The 17,952-nt window shown below is 39.8% G+C and overlaps 1 protein-coding gene across 1 annotated transcript in view; it reads right to left on the reverse strand.

Annotated features, from left to right (window-relative positions):
- The window catches only part of LOC308495606 (ankyrin repeat domain-containing protein 26-like), a 51,970-nt gene that overhangs the window by 21,982 nt on the left and 12,036 nt on the right, over window positions 1–17,952 (reverse strand). Inside the window, exons 5-9 of the mRNA XM_081080575.1 lie at window positions 17,700–17,809; window positions 16,362–16,416; window positions 9,780–9,794; window positions 9,154–9,359; window positions 7,879–7,962 (exon numbers count right to left, since the gene is read on the reverse strand). Coding sequence (XP_080936701.1) covers window positions 7,879–7,962; window positions 9,154–9,359; window positions 9,780–9,794; window positions 16,362–16,416; window positions 17,700–17,809 — 470 coding nt within the window. The remainder of the gene's footprint in view (window positions 1–7,878; window positions 7,963–9,153; window positions 9,360–9,779; window positions 9,795–16,361; window positions 16,417–17,699; window positions 17,810–17,952) is intronic.

Genomic DNA, 17,952 nt, shown 5'->3' on the forward strand with positions numbered 1-17,952 from the left:
GCAAGGAGCTGAGACGCGTCACATAAGGTAAGGGGTGCGGTGAGATACCACAGTCGGGAGTAAAAAATCATGGGACAGGGTAAAAGCAGAATGTCTTTTACTCAAATGTTAAAAAGTGTGCTAAACGGACTGGACGCCCAAGATGAGGAGGGCCTAGATGAGGAAGGCCTAGAGGAAGCCGCTCCTCGATATCATGACCCTGAAGATTATAATGGGGTGGTTCAGACAGAAACAGGTGCTAAGACAGGACATCTGAATCCTCTCCAGGCAGAGATTGATGGATTGCAGTCAGCAATTGCCTCCCTCTCTGTGCAGGTGCAGATGGTACAATCGAGGCAGGCAGAACAGACTTGCCCTCGTGATTCTCCTCTGCGTAAGGTTTTGCAAACCGCCTGCAAGTTAGGGGAAGATACTGGAGATTCTGGGTTGGCATTTCCAGTGATAGAAAGACAGGACGCACAAGGAAATCCTGTCCGAGACCATGTGCCTTTTGCATTCAAAAGTTTAAAAGAATTAAAAATGGCATGTTCTCAATATGGTCCTAATGCCCCGTTCACCCAGGCCCTGCTAGAATCACTAGCTACAGAAGCCCTGCCGCCTAGTGATTGGAAGCAACTTGCTAGGGCTTGCTTATCAGGAGGGGACTATATCTTATGGCAGTCTGACTTTGCAGAATTCTGTCAGAGTACTGCAGAGATAAATCAGACACAAAACATTCCTATCTCCTTTGATATGTTGGCAGGTGAAGGACCTTATAGAGACTTGCAAACACAATTAAATTTTGACCCGGCTGCTTATGCACAAACAAGTGCTGCCGCCAGGCGTGCATGGAAAAAGATTCCTATGCCTGGAAAACGTTCTGAGGACCTCTCTAAAATTATCCAGGGGCCTGATGAGACTTTCCAAGACTTCCTTTCGCGATTAATGCAGGCGGCTGGAAGAATTCTGGGAGACTCAGATGCCAGCATGCTGTTAGTTAAATAGCTCGCTTTTGAGAATGCTAATTCTGCATGCCAGGCTGCATTATGACCTTACAAAAATAAGAGTGACTTGTCAGATTATGTCTGGTTGTGCTCAAAAATAGGACCTTCTTATACACAGGGTCTTGCAATGGCCGCTGCTTTGCAAGGAAAGACTGTTAGAGAAATGTTATTCCAACAACAACAACAAAAGAAAATAAAGGGACAGGGCAACTGTTTTGGGTGTGGACAGCCGGGCCATATGATCAAAAACTTCCCTAATAAACAAGGTCAGCCTCAAAGGAAGGAGGGCCCAAAACAACCTGGATTATGCCCAAAATGTAAGAGAGGTAAACACTGGGCCAATGCATGCAAATCTAAGAGGGATGCCTCCGGTAATCCTCTTCTTCCAGGAAACAGGAAGAGGGGCCAGCCCCAGGCCCCGCAACAATGCTATGGGGCGCTGCCGCAGTTGGTCCCCCACCAGGGAAATCCATTCAGGAACTCTTCCGACCAACCCCAGGCAGCGCAGGATTGGACCTCAGTAGCGCCGCCTACACAGTACTAACACCTGAGATGGGAATGCGAGCTATTCCTACAGGGGTCTTTGGGCCTCTGCCTCCACAGACTGTGGGACTCATCCTAGGAAGGAGTAGTATTACCATGAAAGGGATATTGGTTGCTCCGGGAGTTGTGGATATGGATTATACAGGAGAGATCAAGATTATGACACATTCGCCTGGAGGCATTTCAGTGATCGATAAGGGCCAACGCATAGCACAATCATTAATTCCACATGTCAAACCGGGTAAAACCGCAGGCCATAAATCCCGAGGCGACGCGGGCCTTGGTTCATCAGATGCTTATTGGGTCCAGGCCATTCACCACCAGGCCAGAATTACCACTATCCATTAATGGCCGTTCCTTCATGGGCCTTTTAGACACGGGGGCCGATGTCTCTGTTTTAACTGCAGATCAGTGGCCTAGCCACTGGCCAAAGCAGCAAACAGTAACCCAATTACAAGGCATAGGACAATCTCAGTCACCAGAACAGAGCAGTGATATATTGTTGTGGAAAGATCAAGAGGGACATGAAGGATCCTTTCAACCATACACAGTGGCAGGATTGCCTGTCAATCTATGGGGCAGAGATGTCATGAGTCAGATGGGAGGTTACCTGTACAGCCCTAATCAACAGGTCACTAAGATGATGTTCCATCAGGGACTCCTGCCTAGAGATGGCTCAGGTCCCTCTGGACAAGGGAGAAAAGAGCCTATCTTTCCCTCGCCCTTACCACAAAGAGCTGGCTTGGGATATTTTTAACGGGGGTCACTACTCCTCCTGTACCCCATGCAGATGCTATCACTTGGAAAAGCGACACACCTGTTTGGGTAGAACAGTGGCCCCTATCATCAGAAAAGATACAGGCTGCAAGGTTGCTGGAACAGGAGCAACTTGATAAGGGACATATAGCACTTTCTAACTCTCCATGGAACTCTCCATATTTGTAATTAAGAAAAAATCAGGTAAATGGAGGTTGTTATAAGATTTGAGAAAAATAAATGAGACTATGGAGCTCACGGGGGCTTTACAACCAGGATTGCCTAATCCTTCTGCTATACCCAAAAACACATATAAGAGAATCCTGGCTTTAAAGGATTGTTTTTATACAATACCATTGTGCCCCAAGGACTGTAAAAGGTTTGCATTCAGTGTTCCTTCAACTAACTTACAAGAACCTATGAAGAGATATCAATGGCTGGTGCTGCCTCAAGGTATGGCTAATAGCCCTACTCTATGTCAAAAATGTGTGGCAGCAGCGTTAGAGTCTACCCCGTCTCCCCACATACAATCCTTAATCACACTCTTTGTTCTAAATTTTTTAAACCTGGATGCGCGTGGCAGATCTGCCGCAGATCGCTTCTGGCATCCTAACACTCAACAAGATTATGCCCAAGTGAGATGGCAGGATCCAGTTACTAACCAGTGGCATGGGCCAGACCCAGTCCTAATTTGGGGACAAGGGCATGTTTGTGTTTATTCACAGGACAATGGAGGTGCCCGGTGGCTGCCTGAGAGGTTGGTGCGGCTTGCTGATGAGCGTCTTCGAGATCCTGCTGGTTGCGCAGATGCCTCAGCATACTGGGCATATGTTCCTGACCCTCCCATGCTACACCCCACTGTGTGGAACGGGCCTGAAGTCATTGTTGGGACAAATGACACTAGGCTGTTAGGACATCCATTCGCTCCTGCCGTCCTACAAGCTGTTGGATTCAATCATAGCAGCTTGGGCATAGGACTCCTCATATGCTTCGCGATAATGTCAGCGTTACTGGATGTTTCCATGTGGGCAGCCAGACAATTCACTGAGACAACCAAGGACAGACTGTCATATCCCATCAGCCAGCAGGATGGAAAAACATCAGGGATAATGTTTTTATCCCTCCACCACAAGCCCATGATCCTTGCGGTGAGGAGAACAGAAAAAACAACGGATCCATCCTTTGGAGACAATGTTATAAAGAACCCTGGGAATATAGTGTCCCTGGGTTTAATCAAGCTGTTATAGATGGTTCGGAGGCCATGACACAGGTGCTGATATCCAACAAGGGACTAAGGCTGGAGTGGTTGTGGGATTATGGTATACCTCCCGGCCCCATCGACATATTTGGAAACTAGTGGGAGCAGTGGATACAGTGACTATGAGTATGGACGAGGGACGAGGCAAGGTAGAAGGCAATACCACTGCTTGTGTCAAGGCTCCATATGTGCTTATGATTGGAAATTCTAACATCACCCCTATTGACGGGGTCCAGTTTAATGTATCTTGTATACAGTGTATCCTAAGTAATAGCATCAATTGGTCAAATGACAAAAGTAGAGCTGTAGTTCTCCACCGACCCTCTTTCATTTTGGTACCTGTTAACATTTCAGGTCCTTGGTACTCGGACCTCAGAGGAGAATTCCCCTCCTTTCTAGCTCTGTTCCATTTGCTACTGCCTTTTGTAATAATCTTTGTTGGTGTTCCTCTATTCATGTGGTTTACTCCGTTGCTCAGAAAGGTAATACTCAAGGGCTTCATCGATCTCCAAACAAAGGTTCATGAGTTGAGATTATCTGCCCAGGTCCACCGTGTCGCTGACACCCGTGTATAAAGCCCCTACAATGGGTCGGCAGCCAAAGATGGGTAAGGATTTGGTAAGAATGTACATAACCTAAGACAGGAACCGTTCGCTAGAGGGATGGTCTCCTATGACGGGTAAATGGACATATCTGTACCAACCACCTAAGCCAGGCGCAACCCTTGTGTTAATTTTATATATAAAAGGGGGACCTGTGGGAAACCGTGCTGAAGTGCTAGCAGGTGTGGTTTTATGAAATGTTGAACCTTTGACTTCCTTGAGTGGTTTGTGCTCCCAGCAAGGCAAAACTTGCTACTCTGAGAACAGAGAACCAGACAAGGTCAGGAAGTGTGGAGCTGGCCAAAAAACACACCCTTGTGTATTACCTTTATTGTAACTACTAGATTGCAGACAGTTCTGTTACTTTTTGATGCCCAGAGTATATAAGCTGCAAAAATAAACTTGGGCTGAGGCATTCTACTTAGAACTGCAGCAGTCTACTTAGAATTGCCTGCCCTCCCGATCCCATCTTTGTCTCTCTTCTTTTTTCTCAATCCTCACTCCCCACTTCAGGGACTCACTCAACTCAGCTCCAAAAAAACAATCAAACCAATTAAAAAATGGGCAGAGGACATGAAGAGACATTTATCTAAAGAGGACATACAGATGGCAAACAGACATATGAAGAAATGCTCAACCTCACTAACCATTAGAGAAATGCAAATAAAAACCACAATGAGATACCACCTCACCCCAGTCAAAATGGTTATCATCAATACATCAACAAACAACAAGCGCTGGCGAGGATGTGGAGAAAAGGGAACCCTTGTGCACTGTTGGTGGGATTGCAGATTGGTGCAGCCACTATGGAAAACAGTATGGAGGTATCTCAAAAATCTGAGAATGGAACTACCTTATGACCCAGCAATTCCACTCCTAGGCATCGATCTGGAGAAATCCAAAACTCTAATTCAAAAAATGTATGCACCCCTATGTTTATTGCAGCTCTATACACAATAGCCAAGACATGGAAACAATCAAAATGCCCATCGGTAGACGACTGGATTAAGAAACTGTGGTACATTTATACAATGGAATATTATGCAGCCATAAAGAAGAAGGAAATCTTACCATTTGCAACAATATGGATGGACCTAGAGAACATTACGTTAAGTGAAATAAGTCAGACAGAGAAAGACAAATACCTTATGATCTCACTTATATATGGAATCTAAAGAAAACAATAAATGAGTGAACTAATCAGAAACAGTCTCAGAGACACAGAGGAAAAACTGAAGGTTGCTAGATGGGAGGGGGGTGGGGATAAGGGGGAAGGTGAGGGGATTACAAAGCACAATCGATAACCCCAAGATTGCCATGGGGATACGAAAGTCAATTTGGTGAATGTAATCAATAATGTAAAGATTTTGTAGGGTATCTGATTACACTTGTCTCATTAGGGAGAGCACCTCAGAGATGATGTAGATGCCTGACAACTGCACTGTACACCGGAAGCTGAAGCTGAACAATAATGAATGTTAATGTTAACTACAATTGTTATACACACACACACATATACATGTATGTATATATATGCTTACAAGAAGTAGAATACAGCATGAGGGATAGAGGCAGTGGAAATGTAATGGCTGTATGTGATGTCAAAGGGGTCGTTGATGAGGGGAGAGGGGTCATCATTATGTGAGGCATACAAATTATAAATGTGTAACTATTACATTGTTTTGTACACCTGAAACTAATAATAAAAAAAGAGTTAAAAATAATAATACTCATTCACTGAAAAAAAAGAAGACACCCAGAACTAGTTTCTGCACAGTAAAACAAACAAACAAAAAACAATAGCACTTCTTGATGACTTTCAGGCACATATATAACACCTGTCAATCAGCAATCTGGCCCTCAGCTTAAAATAACCCAGTTCAACACAGTCGAGTCATGGCCAAAGAGAAACAGGGCTGAGCTATTTTCAGCTGTAGCCCCAGCAAGAAGCTCAGTATATTATATACTATATTATATAAAATACTATATGTCAATAGTCAAAAGACATACAGTATTTACTTCTAGGGCCAAAGATTAGCACGAAACAGGAAAAGCTTGTTCACCTGAAACTAACGACATACATTATACTTCACTTAATTTTTCAAATACAAAGGAGATAACAGACTCTCTGCCACATATTATATACTCCCCCATGAAAGAATTATTATTTCATTATCCTTTTTATACCTACTGCTGCCTAGAGAAAAAAAATCAAACTCACTTATAGCCCTCCTCAATTTGACCTCTACTAACCGGTTTAAACTAATTTTCTATATTGTATGCTGCATATAAATTAGACCAATTGTTCCGAGCAGATGATTTGTGCTTTCCTTCCTGTATTCTCCATGTTGCTTAAATGTAATAAACATTTTGGAGGGTAAAACAAAACAAAGTAACAGCATGAAGAATGTCACTGAGATATAACAACGCTCACAAGGCAGTTCAATGAGTTCAGGAGTAAAATTAATGACCCGGAGGAGAACTTTATCAAAGAGATGGAAACTATGAAACAGAACCGAACAGAACTCCTGCTGGTCAAGAACTCAAGAATGAGTATTTTTAACAACCACGTCACACGAAGAAAACGAGTTGTGATTTAAAGACTCCCTAGCACTGCCACCTTACTCATCAATTACCCAAATGCTGTCAAGACATATAGACATAAGTGAACTTCATTTTAAAAATTCAATTATTTGCTTAATGTCCCTATTTAGAATATGTACAACTGTGAAGCAACTCATTTTAAAACACTGAAATAGATAGTGCTACGAATAAAATAAAAATTAAGGATATACTCTCTTGTTAGAAGATAACTTTAACCATAAAAACAGAGACTAATCTTTCTGCAGTATTATAAGTTTGCCGAATTATTAAAAAGGATTATATCTGTTTCATTTAATAATAAACATCCATTTGTGGTTAGGTGTTTGGCCGGCCATCATTCACTTACGCTTAGGGGAAGAAAAACTGGGATGCACAAAACTTTAAAATTTTTATGAATCATCTCCAACTAAAACCAATTAAGAAGCCAAAGCATCTCAAAGCATATATTAGGCAATGATATTTAACATCTGAAATAAAATTTAAAGGCAAATTTTCAAGCATTTTAAATGTATCACTTTAGTTACATTTATTAAATAATAACAAATAACTCTTTAACACATGAGAGCTCTAGGGACTTAAAAAAAGATTGTAAAATTTCTGTCTCCTTTCTATGCATATTAGCACACATAATTATGCCTTTTACCTCGTGTGCATTAGTCAATGAAACAACTCAAAATTTCATCAACGACAAACAAAGAAACAAAAACTCTAGACACAGACAACACTTAATGGGTGAGGGGGGAGAGAGAGAGGTAGAAGAGGGAAAAAGGGGTCAAATACATGGCGATGGAAGGAGAACTGACTCGGGATGGTGAACACACAGTGAAATATATACATGATGTATTATGGAAATGTACACTTGAAACCCATATGATTTCACTAACCAATATCACCCCAATGAATATATAAGACAAAACAAAACAATATTATATCAAAGAAATAAAAAAGAAAGAAATCTGAAACCCAAGGGAAAGAAGCTAATGTAACTAACCTTGGGACAGTAATACCCCATGCTATCATTTGAAGCCCCTGCGGTTGAATTAGGAATCACCAAATTTTCTCTTGGAGCAGGATTTTCACTGAGGAGTAACTCAGTATTAAACTTCCAACACAAGGTGGCTCAAGGACTCACCTCCTAAGACCAGTGCTGAGAAACTCGTTCTGCTGTTCCTTTGCCTGAAGATCGGTTCTAGCCTCTGCCAGTCTTTCATTAGCACTGTGAAGATTGTAAATTTTTTTTTTCCTGAATGACTTGCATTTTTTTCAAGTTGCCATAATAAATAGTAAAAGAAATTTCCCATTAAACAGCATTTTAACATTGAAAATGCGTCAGGGCAGACCTACCATGCACAAGGATAGGTTTCAAATTATCCTAACAAGCACATATGTTTCTATGGGGACGCCAGACTAAGAAGAAATTCAAAGTAGGGAAGGGAGGAAACGGGCTATCAGTGACATCCACGGCTTCACAGATAATACTTGCTGCCTTCTGCAATGGCTGAACCAATAAGATTCTTGAGGATTGCCATGAGACGTACATAGCAAACGAGTTTAGAATTTTTTAAAAATCCCACCAAGATATTTTCAAGCCTTTGCAGTCACCGCCCTTGGGTAACGCCCTCATTACCCTGAGGACTGAGGTGTCATGGAGAACAACAGCCTCTGGGGGAGAAGGAGGGAGCCTGGTGGGTGACCCTACTGAACTGAAACCGCTCCGCAGGCGTGTAGCTTATAATATAACACTGTGACCAAGGCGCTGGGCGTGGGCTCTGCGCTTTCTGTCTTCCACACACCCCCTCAGGCTCACCACCTTATCTTTTTAGCCACTTCTTGGGTTATACTACCCTCACCCCTACGTTGTTAACCCTCTGCTGTATTTCACATATATGCCTTTGTGGACATCAGAAAGACTAGAAAGAAGAGCTTGTCTGAAAGCGACCTCTAGAGATAATAACACTGAGCACAATGGAGACAGTACATGTACCAAGTGCCAGAACATGCAGAGTACTTAACCCTTTGGGTTTAAGTTGTTATCTTATAATAAATAGTTACCTCATTAAAAACTATTTAGGGGAATTCTGACAAGAAATTTTATAATAAATAGCGTTGTCTAAATCATAAAGCTTCAAAAACACTTTGCTTAAAGACTGGTAGATCAGATTAACTCTATGAAAACCGCGAGAAGGAAAAATACAATCATGTAAAACCAAAAATGGGGAGAGATGCAAATGTCCTGAACTAACTAACATTTTAAAAGTAATTTATTCACTAACATCATTTTCCAAAATTATACTATTTAGTAAGCTTTCATTTCCTATCAATCTCGGGAATCTGCCTGGATAAAAATTATACTTTAGAGGCAAATTAATGAGCTCGATTGATTTTCTCTGACTTTGTTTGGAGTTACTTGTTTAGTTTGTTTTGCAATGATGCGATAAGTTTTAATTCCTCTAGGTAGAGGTGTTTATATTTTTCCAATTCTATTTCATGAGAAGTTTTCACTTTGGCGATTTCAGATTCCAGATATTTAATTCTGAGTATGTCCATGTCACTTACGGAAGCGCAATCATGGTCATTTAACGGGTGTACGTTTTTTTGAGATGCTGCTTGTTCCTAAAGCCAACAGAAAGGATACATTTTAAAAATAAATATAAACTGAATAATTACAGTCTATTTGTATTCTTTAGTTTTAAGTCAATGATTTGGAGGGCAATTTAAACGTAAAAAAAAGCTGAAGTTTAAAATATTTATCATCAATACGGAATGAAATAGATCTGAATCATGAAAATATTTTGAATCATCTCATCTAACTATTCCAATAAGAGAATCAATTTTAAATTTTAAAAATTGAACAATATGACTTAATAATCTAAGAATATGGTGCATTTTATTTTCTTTATTTCCTAATAGTCTCGTTTTATATCAATTGGTCTTAAAAATCAAATGATTTTTCAGAAAGAACAAATCTCAAAGATCAACTGAGTGACAATAATGATGGGAACTGAAATATTAAAAAGGAGAAGCAGATACCACCTTAGTTCCAGAAATCTAAAAAAAATAAAATAAAAACAACTGCCGTTAAGGGGAGTAGAAGAATCACATACACTATGCATATCGAAAACGTAATTTGCAGCAAAATGAATTAAGGCGTGTTAAAAATCAATGAATTAACCTGTAAAAATAGATTTAAAAAACTTTTTCTACTACATCCTGTCTTGCTCAGTCTTCAATATCCCAGAATTTACTGTGTTCTGCTTCACTCTTTTCTACCACATTCGTGACTATGTGAATTTTGAGGTTTAATAATTTTTATCTCCACTCTTTTTATTCTCTACTTTTTCACATGACATTTGTACTCCTTTCATAGATAATAACTCCTGTTTAAGATTGATTTTCTTCAACAAGGTATAGATATCTTTTTTTAAAAAAACTTTTTAAAACAAATTTTTTCTTTAGAATTGGGGAACAGTGTTTTTGCCAGAACCCATCAGCTCCCTGTCAAGTAACAGTTTCCAATCTAGTTGTGGGATGCGCAGCTCAGCTCCAAGTCAAATTGTTCTCTTCAATCTACTAGTTATGGAGGGTACAGCTCACTGACCCATGCGGGAATCGAACCGGCAACCTTGGTGTTATGAGCACTGCGCTCTAACCACTGAACCAACTGGCCGGCCGCCCACTGGGGGCTCAGCTCCAAGCTCCAGCCATTGTTTTCAACCTAGTTGTGGAGGGTGTAGCTAACTGGTCCATGTGGGAATCGAACCAGCGACCTTGGTTACCAAGGATTGGAACCAGCACGATTCTCTAACCATGGAGCCAACTGGCCACCCCACAGATGGAGACATTCTGAAGATGCAGTTTCCAGTTTTGCTTTGAGAGCATCATTCTGAATGAGTAAGATAGTATGATTTGGTTACGAAGGAAGTTGACTGAGAATAGTCTAACCCCAAACCAGTATCAACTTGTGAAATAAACTCAGTTGCCATAAAATGTCATCCATACTGTCGTAGAGTCTTAGAATGTGGAAACTTGAATTACTCAGAATGAAGAACAAAGAGAAAAGCACCAGGAGACTCAAAAATGTATCCTTTATTGTCATCGACTTTGCCACACAACATCTGTACTTGATTTTCTACGATTTCCTGAATGATTGGTTCATGTTTTTCTTCTATAAAATGACTGTAAGTCACCTCTGAGTTGATAGTCTCTCAGCTGTTCCCCATTTTAACTCTCCGTAATTTCTTACGAAGTTGTAGGGAGTTACAAGTAACTCATCTTGAGATAGTTAGGCCTCCGTCAGCTACAAATGTTTCATGGTAATTTGAATTGCTTTCAAGAAGAAATGATTCCCAAGGTTAAGGAGAAATCACATCTCACACTGTGAATGTTTAGTGAGATGATCGCTACATTTTTTCAACAACAAAAAAGTGTCTTAATTCGATAATGCTATCTTGTAATCCTCTCTTTCCACAATATACAAGAACATCCTAAACAGCAATAATAACAACAAATCTGCTGGAATTTCAGTGATACTGAGTTGGGTAGAACTACTTTCCTGTAGATACAATGCTTATTTGGTAAGATGAGGTGAGTGGATGGATGTAGTGTTTTTAAAACATGGCTACAAATTCTTGACATTTCTCCATGAAATTCCCTCCCTTTTAATATGTGCTGGCCTTAGGATGTAACTGGATTCTAGTGCATGGAATAGGGCAGAACTGCTGTGAGAATGCTATGCCTGCGGCAGAAAATGTGATACAGCTTCCATCTGACTTTCTCTCGGGAAGCTCGCCCTGAGAACCCAGCCACCATGTTTTGCAGATGAAGAAGCCCAGGACACACAGCGAGGCCTCCTACAGATGTTCATGCTGAGACGGCCCCAGTGGGCGTCCCCGCGAAAACCCTGCTTCAACTGCTACACGTGTGTGTAACAGCCTTTAGATGATTCTCATTCGCAGCTTCATGGCAACGCAGCTGATGCCAAGTGGAACAGAAATGAGCTGGTCTCACTGAGCTTCACTCAACTGCATCACTGGTGAACAAAACAGATGCTGTTTTGAGCCACTAGCTTTTGAGTTGGTTTCTTGAGCAGCAATGAACAACTGCATTGATAATGATATTCAAAATGGTGTGAGGCCACAAAGAAAAGCAATCTAAAACCTGTAGGAGTGCCTTTCCACCAGGAGGTAGGTGGAACCCGAAAGGATGTGGAGAAGAATGAGAACGACACCCACAAGAGCCTCCAAGAGACGGTTATTGGGGGCTTGCGGGCCCCTAAAGAGGATGGCCACAAAGACTTCTCAGCTAGTGAAGAAAATGAGTCTGAAATCCGGATGAAAGGGGACTCTTGCTGTGAAGTAACCAAGTAACATCCATGAGATACATGAGCTAACGAAAGACTGTGAACTGTAAAGGAACCAGGACTTATTGTGTTCAAATGTGTTTCCCATTTACAGCCTCTCCCACATGCCCTGTTGTCAAATCATGCTAAAATGAAGAAATGGCTTCTGAGTGAAGATCAAATTCGCTGTGCTCCCAGGAAGACATGATCTACGGATGAGGACAAGACTGTAAAGCCTTCCTCAAGACTTCGAAAGAGTTAAAGCGGGGCCTTAAATTCCTGGAAGGCTCTTCGGAGGAAAAGAATTTTAAAGGCATGGTCCTACAACAGCTACAGGAAGCCCAAGAGCTTATCTCAAAACGATGTATGACGGTGGCTTTTCTAATGGCACGAACCCCAATAAACTCTCACGCAACTCCAAGTTTTTAGGATAATCAAGTAGCAAAAAACTACCTTGTTACCTTGGACTAATAAAAACCAAGAGAGTGAAAAATAGAGGAGGCCTGTGGGTCTTAGACATTTGGGTGGAGGAATGACGCTGAGGGAAGAGCTGCAAGCACAGGTCATTTCTTATGAAAAGGACAGAACAAAGAGCTCACAGGGGACAGCAAAGGGCCATGGAGAAGCATTGGCATGATTAGGACTCAGTCCTAATCAAAGAACGGACAGCACACATCAGGCTGTATTTCAGAATTGCTATGGACTAACGTGCTTTCCACTTTCTATTTCTGCAGGGGAAACTTCAGCAGTCGAGCAGAATGTTGGGTGTGTGGGTGGTAGATAACTTGTCTCTTCCTTTCTCATGTTTTCATATTGAAAGGAATTGTCCTCAAGGGGCTTTATCCTAGAAACCAAAACCCAGGCCCTTCATCACCATTTGCACCAGACTAAGATGGTAAAATCTTAGATTCGAACCTGAGCCTGATGCCATTAAATTGAGACTTGTGGCGAGTATTGTGTAGGGATGAGTGTATTTTCCATGTGGGGGGAACGTAAAGAATTGTGGCCAGTGGACAGATCAAGGTGGTTTTTAAATGTGTCCGTAAATTTTGAAATATTCATTGCATAAAACCACTAGAATATGGGTCAACATTAGTGACTGGCTCCTAATAAACAGAATATGTTGAAAGACATTTCGTGTGAATTCCAAGACTCCTTCACAAAGGGCAACACAGCTCCTGTTGGTTATGTCTCTGAGGATCTGAACCTTGGAATCCAGCCCCGTGTTGTGGGGAGGCTCGGGCCACAATGCGAGCCGGGTGTTCAGGTGTAGGTGTTCCTGCCGTCTGCTCCAGCTAGAGAGCCGACCAACAGTAGGCACCAACTACCGGACACGTTGCTGAGCAAACTTTCAAATGATTCCAGCCTCCAGCCATCGAGCCGCCCCAATTGAAGCTGAGGGGAACGGAGACAGATGGTTCTGGCCACACTCTTCTTAAGTATGGATCTGTGAGTCAAATAACTGTTGTTTATTTCAACTACTCCATTAGAGATTTAAGGAAAAAATAGCCACACCTCCTGGATTAAAAAAAGAGATAATAGGAAACGTAACTGATAAGTTATTAATTACAGATATCTTCTTTTATTGCACTTTGCTGTATTGTGTTTTGCAAGTATGTTTTACAAATTGAAAGCTTTTGACAATCATGCATTCCCCAAGTGTATGAACAGCACTTTTCCGACCCAGTTGGATTATGTTTGGCAGTTTAGCAATGAAGTACTTTTTAATTAAGGTATGTACACTGTCTATTTAGACATAATGTTACCACACACTTAATAGACTACAGACTAGTGTAAAATAAATTTATATGCACAATTCTTGTGATTCACTTCATTGGGTTACTAGTGTATTGCTGTGGTTGGAACCAAATCTGCAATATCTCCGAGGTATGCCTTTAGTCTCCTTTATAGTGTAATCTAAGTAATGTGGAGATTGACTTATTAATGACACACAATGCTAATGAGAAGAAGCAGTGAATACAAGAAAAGCATAAGAAGTATCTCAAGGGTTCCCTTCAACGACAGCTAGGCAGGTAGGCATCTTTAGAAGCTTCCCTCAACGTACAGGATAAGGAAGGCTGGCAAGGAGACATATGATTTCTAGTACGATAGTTGTAAAACTAGAAATAGCCAGTTAATAACCAAAATCAAACCTTTTTCCTGATTTCCATTCCCTAAAATTCTAAAAGAGATAGGCAGCTTTCAATATTTATTCATCAATCTAGTACTCAATCTTCACTTCCTTTTCCTCGGTGAGGAAATAGAGAGCATTATGGAATCATTTTTAATCTCAGTAGTAAAACAATCATAGTGTCCTCTGGCACTATTTAAATACAATCTCTCCTTTACCGTACTTCAAGCTTGTTTGTATGGGAAGGGAAGACCATGTCTTCTGTATCTTATACCAAAATGCTTCTCCGTATCACAAAAAAGGCTTTGACATTTTATAATTCACATCACGAATCTATTATTTCTTTCTGATTGATTAATTACTTCCTGAATTTTAACAGCTGTACTCTTGAAATGTTTTCTTTGGATGGGATGAAATATTTATTCCATTAATTATATATGAAGCTAAAGGTACAACTATGCATCTCAATGTGTTTCTGAGAATGTAGGATCTATGCCAAGAACAAGATTGGCACCAGTGTTTCAGAAAAGAACCGGGTCAAACAGAATCTACTTTTCAATTGCAAGATGATGGATTAGAGAGATTTCTAAAGAGGAAAGCAGATGGTCCTGGTTTCATCTTCTCCTTCCTAGACAGTGAAATCTATGGAAGAGGCTATGGATTAGGAGATAGACAAAATGAAGAAAGTTGTCACCAAGTGTCAGATCCTATTACCGACATTTGATGGAAATGGGAGGGAAAGGGAGGCACTGGGTTAAAGATTAATGTTTTGAATGAAGAAAACAAAAGGAATGAGTCGACTTTGTAAGCCTAATATCCCATCATGTCATAAGGTCACCAAGGTCTGCAGGCCACAGTCTCCATCCAGAAGCAAAACATCTCCACAGAAGTGGAATTAAAGATATTCCCCTACATTGACATTTTATTATTCCATAAGGCATCTGGTAATATGCAAGATGACTGGGGAAGCGTTCTCATAACATTTGATTTGGTAATGGCGTAAGGACAGATCTATAGATCAATGAATCAAAATTAAGGATCCGGAAATTAACCTCATATGTAGAGCCGAGTGATTTTTGACAAGGGTGCTAAAAAATCCAATTGGAGGTGAATAGTCTTTTGAGCAAATGATACTGGATCAACTGGATATCCACATGCAAAAGAAAAAATTAGAGCTCTACATCATACCAGATATAAAAATTATCTCAAAATGTAAAAGCTAAAATTATAAAAGCTTAGAAGAAAGCATAGTTATACGTCTTCATGAAAGAGTTCGTAACTGAGTGTTTAAAAAAATAGATTAACTGGACTCCATTAAAATAAAATGCTTCTGTGCTTTAAAGGATACCATTGAAAGACTAAAAAGGCAAGCTAATGAAAGGGAGAAATATTTGAAAATCCTATATCTGATAAGCGATTTGTATCCAGGATATATAAAGAACTCTTACAATTCAACAAGAAAGAGACAGTGCAATTTTAAAAGGGCAAAGGAATTGAAACAACAGTTTTTCAAAGAAGTTATACAAATGGATAATAAGCATGGGAAAAGATTGCTCAGCATCATTAGTCATCAGAAAAAACTACATCAAAACCACAATATGGAGCAGAGAGTTCACTAGTGGTTCCCTAGGGCTAGGAAGAGTGGGAAGGGCAGATTGGCACACGGTGAAGGCTAACAGTACACAGATACTTTCCAGGGTGATGAAAATGTTGTAAAACTGATTGTGATGATGACTGCATAAAGCTTTGAATACACTAAAAGCCACTGCACTGCATACTTTAAATGATGGAACTGCATGCTATGTTCATTACATCTCAATGAAGATTGGAGCCAGTGCTTTGGGGTCATGCAACGGTGTCCTTCTTGGCTTTAGATCACTAGCCAGGGTTGAGACATAGGAGAGGTAACAGTATGCCCTTTTATAGAAAAATGATATAGAAAATAAGCTATCTTTTTCACTGCTTGAGTCTGTAAAATTAAGAGAGAAATCAATATTGTACTGCTCAAAGCATTGAGTGGTTTCTATTTCCCCAAATTAAGTGATTTCTGGGTCCCAAACGGATTACAAAGTACCTTCTGTTTTAACCTAGCCATCTGAATATCCATTTCAGATTGATTGGGTTCTAAATCTCCAAGGAAACTAACCTCTCCATTTTGACTGTCATGTAGCATCCTTGTATTCTGAAAGAGGGTCTTCAGTCTGCAGAATTGTAGAAAACGAGTAAGTCAAATTCTTTAAGAGTAAATGTTTAGTAATTATTTAAAGAGATGATATGTCTATCATACAAAATAAACAAATCTATAAATTATGATCCTCTCCTATTTGTTCCAGTATAAGAGTTTGAAAGCATACTAATAAAATTATAACCTTAGGTAAGTAACATAAAACAATTGTGATACATATGATACAGACTTCATATTGTAACAATGTAAGGTTCTTATAATTAAAGTATTATTAATATCCACTTAAGATTGTTAGTATCAAACATATTAAATATCAGCTATAAACCAGAGATTAGTATCCTAGGTGAAGAAGAAAAGTATAATATATGTGGATGTTTTGAAAAGACACCAAAATACCATTCGGTGCCTACTGACCGCAGTCTGCCAGAAGAAAAGAAAGTAGGTACCAACAAGAGATCATTCAAAATAGAAAGAGAAACCGGAAAGAAAAATCTGAAGTCTGAGTGGAGGGGAAAGGAAAGGGGCAGGGCTTTAGAAGAAAGGAAATTGGAGAGATAATGTGTCACAGTCTCTTCGAGTCTGTTTTACGAAGAGATCTTTGCTAGCACAAAGTTAACAAAATGAGAAGAATACAAAACAATGCAGAGAAAGACAGTGACATGGGAGAAAAAACACTGAGGAGAATCAGAGAAAAAACTTCATTCAGTAAGCAGCAAGTAAACAGAAAGCAAGCCACGTGCGGGATTCCCAGACGTTGGGAAAGATTCCATTATTATCTGAGTGAGATGATTACTCATCTCATTCTTTTTTAAGTTATACATATGGTTTGGTATGTATGACATATTTTATAACTGACAAAAAAGTAGAAAGAACATAGAAGCCAAATCAATAACAATTCTGATGTTGTTAAACAATACCACAGATAGGTTTTTAGACATTAAACTGTTAGAATGCTGAAGGGAAGAACACTACAAAAAGAAGGAAAGATTACCAAAGAGAGCACAGACATCCTGCAGAAATAAAGATTCAATGGAGACCAGGAAGAGTGCAGTTGACAGTATATGCAAAAGACACGGTCATTATAGTTTTAGGAATCATTCAAGAGTAGGTATAATATTTTGGCATTCACACAAGTTTGACTATGCTGTGAGTTTCTGATGTAAATTCGTAAGTAGGATAACTTGTTTAATTATGAAAATTACAGGTATGAAATACATTTGTACTTAGGTTTTCATAAAGTAAGAATTATAATTAAATAGTAATTAATGGTTGACATGATCTGAAATATTAAAACCTTACCTGGTAACCTCGGTCTCTAATTCATCATTTTTCTTCTTTTGTTGATTCAAATTATATTGCAGAGATTCTAACTTCTCATAGTACTTTAATTGTTCCTTTTCATCCTCAGACTTTGAAAAACATTTTTAAACAAAGTTAATTTTAAAATTCTAGAGACTCACTCTTCTTTCTTTAAAACATTATTCCTCATGAGTTCATGAGGAATATATGTAGACAGGTGTATAAAATGTAGTTTATAAACCTGATGCCAGTA

This window comes from Rhinolophus hipposideros (assembly GCF_964194185.1).
Source record: "Rhinolophus hipposideros genome assembly, contig: HAP1_SCAFFOLD_100, whole genome shotgun sequence".
Classification (NCBI taxonomy): Eukaryota; Metazoa; Chordata; class Mammalia; order Chiroptera; family Rhinolophidae; genus Rhinolophus; species Rhinolophus hipposideros.